At 32.3% G+C, this 7,092-nt stretch overlaps 1 protein-coding gene across 2 annotated transcripts; it reads left to right on the top strand.

Moving 5' to 3' along the window:
- The first annotated feature begins 944 nt into the window (after nucleotides 1-944).
- Nucleotides 945-4,677, top strand: LOC129886480 (jasmonoyl--L-amino acid synthetase JAR4-like). Of its 2 annotated transcripts, none has more exons than XM_055961181.1 (5): nucleotides 945-1,195; nucleotides 1,832-2,127; nucleotides 2,400-2,501; nucleotides 2,836-3,623; nucleotides 4,044-4,677. In XM_055961181.1, the coding sequence occupies exons 2-5, from the start codon at nucleotides 1,850-1,852 to the stop codon at nucleotides 4,583-4,585; spliced, it is 1,710 nt and encodes a 569-aa protein (XP_055817156.1). In that variant the 5' UTR covers nucleotides 945-1,195; nucleotides 1,832-1,849; the 3' UTR covers nucleotides 4,586-4,677. The 2 variants fall into 2 exon arrangements, with proteins under 2 accessions (XP_055817156.1, XP_055817154.1); XM_055961179.1 differs by lacking the exon at nucleotides 945-1,195 and adding an exon at nucleotides 1,213-1,743.
- Nucleotides 4,678-7,092: the final 2,415 nt, after the last annotated feature.

The raw sequence follows: 7,092 nt of genomic DNA, 5'->3' as shown, positions 1-7,092 counted from the left end.
TTTATCAGAATAGAATACTACCCATAAGTAAACCCCATTCTGTTAGATGGACTACTATAACTCGTTCTGCTTTCAGACTTCTTTTCAATATGCATACTTCATTGTGTGTGTCTATTTATTTCCCTGTCATGAGAATGAACCTGCTATAGTGTTGTGAACCTCATTCACAAGTCAGCCATCAAAATTGAACATGATCAATACCATTAGTAATCATATCATCATATTCATATTTCGTGAATATTTCATCACTTCTTTGTTATTCTTGCAAAAAATTATGTAGCTATAAAATGATATATTTATTCTTTTTTTACAAATTTTAAACTTGTGGGTCAATTTTTTATACTTTAAAAATGTGAAATCATGATATGAAATTCTCAAATCAACATTTTTGAAGTATTTGAGATTTTATTTCATGAGATGAAATCATATGTCCAAACACTGATTTCATCTCATAATTTCAAATCACGAATGAAATGCCAACATCTACTAAGTGATCGTATAAATATTACATTAACAATTGCAAATCTCTTATTACCAATTTAAAATACGTTTAAATTATATGTTGTATCAATATAAGTAAATTTTATTGTAGCACATAATTTATTGTATTTCATAATTTCAAATTTATATAAATAGAACTTATAAAAATTTATGTCTCCATCTTTGTTTGGTCGTTGGGACCACTTGATTTAAAGAAAAAATCCAAAAAATAGGGGTATAGATCTTCCTTAGTCCCACTAATTCTTATACAGGATTGATTGTTTGACACATAAATTAAATTATCTTTAAAAAATAGTTTTTGAGCTAATTTAATTCACCCAAAAATTAAATAAAACAATCTCATATTAAATATGACAAGATGGATTATTCCGCATTATCCCATCAAACCAAACGACCGCTATATATTATTAACAGTACGTAACCCTTTTCACTTTCTTCGTCCGCTCTATTTATATATATTTTCCCTAGTCCAAAGAATTTTCACAGAGAAGTTATTTGTCTCTCATATTCTATAAACCATCTCTAGATAGGGGCAAAAAAAAAAACTCTACATTATTGTTTATTTCTTTTTTAGTCTTCGTCATATAGCAGCGATTGATGATACCTTAACCAATAAACAATTACATTGATTTCCTCACTGACTTTGAGCTGCCTTTTTTTTCTCTTCCAATTCTAACCACTGTGCATATTACAGGTACTGTGTTTTGAAAATACCCATATGTATTATGATTGTTTTGCTTTTTTGGTTGGAATTTGAACTCTTGGCAGGATAACTTGCTGCTTTTTTTTTTCCAGTTAATATTTGTCATCATGGTTCTTCTTTGGCCTTTTGTATTCTGAAGTCCCTTTCTTCTTTGAGGGAAAAAAAAGAACAACTTTTTGGAGTTGGTGTGGTTTTATGGAGTAATGGAGTAAAGGGTATTATTTGCTGTACCCAAAAAGTTTATCATTCATTTACTTTCAATCAAAATGAATACTCAACTTTTTCATTTGATTTTTGTATATATAGCTATTTCAAGATTCCATGGAAACTTTGATCAGAGCATCAAATCTATGTGTAAATTATTATTTTTTATTTTTTGGAGGTGTTTTTTTGACTAAGTTCTAAGGGCTGACCAAGTGGGCCAGTGTCTTCCATGAACTTTCTCCTTTTCATACTAACCAATCTTCTTGAATTTTGAACTTATTTTTGTGTCCAATATCCATATTTCCCCTTTTTCTCTGGACATCTTTTATTTTACGGTAAGTTACTAATCTTCTTGACTAGTCTTAAACATGTACTAATTGATTAAAAATAAGCTTTACTTATGTTATTCTTATATGACTTCAGATAGTAGAGAAGACAGAAATGAAATTTGATCCAGAAGAAGTGATTGAGGAATTTGAAGCGTTGACCAAAGAAGCTGGTAAAGTTCAAGAAGAGACTCTTAAAAAGATACTAGAAGAGAATGGAGGCACAGTGTATCTACAACAATGGGGTCTAAATGGAAGAATTGATCCTGAGGCTTTCAAGGCTTGTGTTCCTCTAGTCACTCACAAAGATTTAGAGCCTTATATTCAAAGAATTGCTGATGGGGATCTTTCCCCTGTTCTCACCGGAAAACCCATTACAACAATCTCATTAAGGTACCTTTTTAAAATTATTTATGTACAAATTAAGTGCGCGTTGTATTTTAAGTCGAGCGTCTATTAGAAACAAAGCGTCTAACATCTCCGGACCCCATTTGTGATTTACATTGGTTATGTTGTTGTTGTAATTAGGTGCACCTTATTCATAAACTGGTTGGTATTGACTATATGAATCCGCTCTATTTCAGACCAAAGAAAAAAAAGGATTCTTGGTGTACTTGTATAAAGATTTTCTTGAAAAGTTAATGGAAATTTTCTTTTGGTTGCAGTTCGGGTACTACTCAGGGAAGGCCAAAGTTTGTACCTTTCAATGATGAGTTGATGGAATCCACTATGCAGATATACAAAACTTCTTTTGCATTTAGGAATAGGTAATGCAGTTTTTGATTGATTATCTTAAATTTAATGCTTTGCTAATTGCAACGTCATTTTTCTCTTATGTGTTGTCTTTTTCCATATTTGTTCTTTTTCTGCAAAGTGGGGCTGATTCAGGAAAAAATAAATCATTGTTCTAGTTTTTTTCCTTCAAGTCACAATACATCAACATCTTCTTGAAAATGAATTAATTTTGGTTTTCACCTTATGTGTTCATCTCATCTGGAGTACTAAAAGTTACAGCTTGTCTCATACTATTTTTTTCTCGTAGTACTAATAATTGAGTTTTTTAGTTGCTAATCTTATTTTTAATTATTGTCATTTTTGCAGAGAATTCCCAATTGAGAATGGGAAGGCGTTGCAGTTCATTTACAGCAGCAAGCAGTTCAAGACAAAGGGAGGTTTGGCAGCTGGAACTGCAACTACCAACGTATATCGTAATGCGCATTTCAAGAAGACAATGAAGGCAATGCAAACCCCATGTTGTAGCCCTGATGAAGTTATATTTGGTCCTGATTTCCACCAATCTTTGTACTGCCATCTCTTGTGTGGCCTCATTTTTCGGGACGAAGTGCAAGTGGTCTCCTCTACATTTGCCCACAGCATTGTCCATGCGTTTAGAACTTTCGAACAAGTCTGGGAAGAACTTGTTGTAGACATAAGAGAGGGAGTCCTGTCTACCCGAGTCACGGTCCCTTCAATGAGATCAGCAATGTTGAAATTGCTGAAGCCTGATCTAGAGCAGGCTGATACCATTTATAATAAGTGTTCTGGATTAAGCAATTGGTACGGTTTGATTCCCGTGCTCTTCCCTAATGCCAGGTACATATATGGAATCATGACAGGGTCCATGGAACCTTACCTCAAGAAATTGAGGCATTATGCAGGGGACCTACCACTACTGAGTGCAGATTATGGTTCTTCTGAAGGATGGATTGGTGCAAATGTCAATCCTAAGTTGCCCCCTGAGCTAGTTACTTATGCAGTGCTTCCAAATATCGGTTATTTCGAATTCATTCCTCTCAGGGTAACTATGGATGGCCTTGAGCCTACACCTGTGGGTCTTGCTGAAGTTAAACTAGGTGAAGAGTATGAAATTGTTGTCACCAACTTTGCAGGTACAATATTTTTGACCAAAATTATTATTGTGTCAGTGACTTCAATATGAATTTATGTTGCAAACATGACTTGTCATCATGAATATACTATGCATTATTATTGGTTCATGTAAGAGTTCCATATTAACATTAAGGCATTGATTCATTTTTTTGTCCAGAGCCTGACGCTTCTGGTCTCTGAATTATGAGAATTTATATCAGTCGGTAAGAAGGACCACTGCACCCATTATACTTTTGTACATGATGGTGGTTGTGGACTTAATATAAAATGTTATACTTTTAAGTACTTTTTACAATACGCGTGAAGATTTACCACAAAATTTTAATAGTTAATAGTCTGGAGTACTTTTCATGGCTTTAGATTCTTGATTTTTCAAGTATTGGCCAAAATTAGAACATGTTTGTATATGTAATGTGCAGGGTTGTATCGCTATAGACTCGGTGATGTTGTAAAAATAAAAGGATTCCACAATGACACACCAGAGCTCCAGTTCATTTGTCGCAGAAATCTTTTGCTAAGCATAAACATTGACAAAAATACTGAGAAAGACTTACAGCTAGCTGTAGAAGCAGCAGCCAGGCTCTTAGTAGATGAAAAGCTAGATGTAGTCGATTTCACAAGCCACGTGAGTTTTGCAACAAATCCGGGACACTACGTGGTTTTCTGGGAACTCAGTGGTGAAGCCAGTGATGAAACATTGCAAGAATGCTGTAATTGTTTGGACAAATCGTTTGTTGATGCAGGCTACGTGGGGTCTCGGAAGGTGAATGTAATTGGAGCACTTGAGCTTAGAGTTGTGAAGAAGGGGACTTTTCATAAGATATTAGATCATTTTGTAGGATTAGGGGGTGCTGTTAGCCAGTTCAAGACTCCAAGATGTGTTGGTCAGAACAACAGCAGACTGTTACAGATCCTATGTTATGATGTTGTCAAGAGCTATTTTAGTACTGCCTACTGTTGATGTTGAACTTAGATGCACCCTTAATAAATGTACAAAGTTGAAGAGTTGTATGGAAAAGTTGATGTATTGTTATTGTTGCTCTTTAATTTGCATCTTTTATAGTCATTTGTCTCCATTTTGTGATCATTCCAAAATATGTAAAAGAATTTTTGTGAAGTTTGCACACATTGTTATAGAAAAGTACTCATAATGTTATTTTTGTATGTCCATTCATAATGCATTACAATTTATTGTTCTTTCCTCTTCGAGTTTCAATCAAAATCAACTCTAATCTTGACTAAACTACTTTAAAATGGACAAATAAACTCCAAATGGTATTCTCAATCGTTTGCAACAACATTCAATCCAAACATATCATAATTTCGCAAAATATAACTTTCCAATTCAAAACTTCCAAGCCATTCAATAGCTTTTAATGGAGCTTCTAATCGAGTTCACATCTTTGAATATTGAATCGTGTGTTTAATTGTTCAAATTCTAAAAGTAAGTCATTGGTTTTGGAGAAAATTTTGTTCACTAACTCTATGTCAAAATGCATGAAAATCAGCCAAATATATGCGCGGACTTAATGCAAAAATATTTGAAGTTTGACCTTGCCAAGACTAGAACTTTAATTGTGTTATAACTTGCCAAGGCCAACTTCAGACAATTTTTTATTAATATTGTAGCTTTGGGAAGACTTCATATATATAATGGTTGCCTAGGTCAGAACTTCAAGTAAAAGTATGTGATATTTGGTCTTCACAAGTAAAAGTATTTGATATTTGGATTTTAAACATGAAAATTTACAACTTTAATCGCATATGTCTGAAATTAATAGACAAATATGTTTCAAAAAAAAATAAATCAACTTCGAATAAAAGTTAAAAGATCATAGTAGCAACAAGGGGAATTTGTGGACTTTGGCATGTGCACTTGCAAATATTGGTTAATGTGAGTCGGGTGTGACAAAATAAGCCCAAAAAATCATGCAAATCCATTTATATTTGATCCCGCTTAGTTTATTAACTGAGCTCATTTTCACTCGTTTAATGCAGTCCATTTTAAAATTAAGCTGATATATAGCTTAAATTGATCAATAAAAAATTTTGTCTACATATTATTATTTTTTTAGTTTGATGTGTCTTTTATAGTCATAATGTAAGAAAACATGTTTATTAGGTACTTAAAACAAATTATAAAAAAAATAAAGTTTGAATTTAAAACTTAGTAATTATTGGACGAATTGGGTTATAACCCGATTTTTAGCTCATTTCAACGCAATCCGCTTTAGCCCACATTATATTTAAGCCTGTTTATTATTAGCTCAACTCCTTTAAACATTTTTAAATTCAATTCAACCCATCTAATTGACACCTGTAGATGGAACCATGAACAAAAATGGCTTGGTTGGGTTCTTATATTAATATGATCCTGGTTTTGGTTTAAGCTATTTGGAATTTGAAGTGGAGATATCAAGTGTCTAATCAATTGAGGAAAGTGACTCTCAACTAGTAGGGACCTCTTGAAATGCGGCCTCACAATAGATGCAATATGTATTTTGATTTTTTTTTAACATTACTTAATTAAACAAAATTTACCTATATATATAATATTAGTCTCTCTATCTCATAAAGACATTATAAAGATTTGCATAAATTCTACATCTTATCTTCACTAATATGGTGTCACACATTATCGTCAAATGATGCTAGTGATTCCACATAAGCTGTGAGGCCTTTGAACTATATAAACATCAGTGCTATTTACATTGTATGGTTTTACATTAATCAACTATTCATTATATGATTTTGTCTCTTGTCTTAAGTCATGTTAAAAAGTTTAAAACATTACTATTGTCTGTAATGTTTAATTACTATTCTCTTTTTTCATATTGTAATCATCTACGAACATGTGTATTTCGTTATGATTTTTAAAATATTTTTGCCCTTTTATTTCAAATTAAATGTATCAATATGACTTCTCACAATATTGAAAAGACTGAAAACATAATTTTTTCTGCCCTTTTTTATTGAATACAACACGATCCAGACTTTAATCTGCGTAATTGAATATAAAAAAAAGTACATAAATTTAGCGTATATCCCTACATTTTATAGAGGTAGAACCATATATATGTGTGTCCAAATGGAAGAAACCTTAATCAGAAAAAAAGAAATTGTATTTAGAAAAAGGAGTCCTTGGTCTAATTAAGCATTATGATGTGGTGGGAAGGTAAAAAGGTGAAATAAAATAAATAAATGATGTTCGATACTTCGATTTATCAACAAGCAAAGAAATGGGAATCTAATAGTACAAAAAGATAAACTTAAACAAATAGCACAAACAAAGATTAGTACTCCTAAGAAGGTAAAAAGGTGAAATATGATAAAGAAAATAATTAACGTTCCAGGATCCAGATTAACCAGCAAAGGGAAAAAAATGTGACAGCAAAAGGGGAAAAAATGTGAACAACGGAATTTTAATAACTCAATTGATCTGATACCTAAATTTTTATTTTATCGGTT

The sequence above is a fragment of the Solanum dulcamara genome, chromosome 4, assembly GCF_947179165.1.
Source record: "Solanum dulcamara chromosome 4, daSolDulc1.2, whole genome shotgun sequence".
Classification (NCBI taxonomy): domain Eukaryota; kingdom Viridiplantae; phylum Streptophyta; class Magnoliopsida; order Solanales; family Solanaceae; genus Solanum; species Solanum dulcamara.
This window is presented reverse-complemented; position numbering and strand designations above follow the sequence as displayed.

Excerpts from the sequence above, each read along its gene's own strand:
- LOC129886480 (XM_055961181.1), top strand. The coding sequence starts at position 1,850 with ATGAAATTTGATCCAGAAGAAGTGATTGAGGAATTTGAAGCGTTGACC. Across the intron at positions 2,502-2,835 it reads TCTTTTGCATTTAGGAATAG|AGAATTCCCAATTGAGAATG; the intron begins GTAATGCAGTTT and ends TCATTTTTGCAG. Across the intron at positions 3,624-4,043 it reads TGTTGTCACCAACTTTGCAG|GGTTGTATCGCTATAGACTC; the intron begins GTACAATATTTT and ends TGTAATGTGCAG.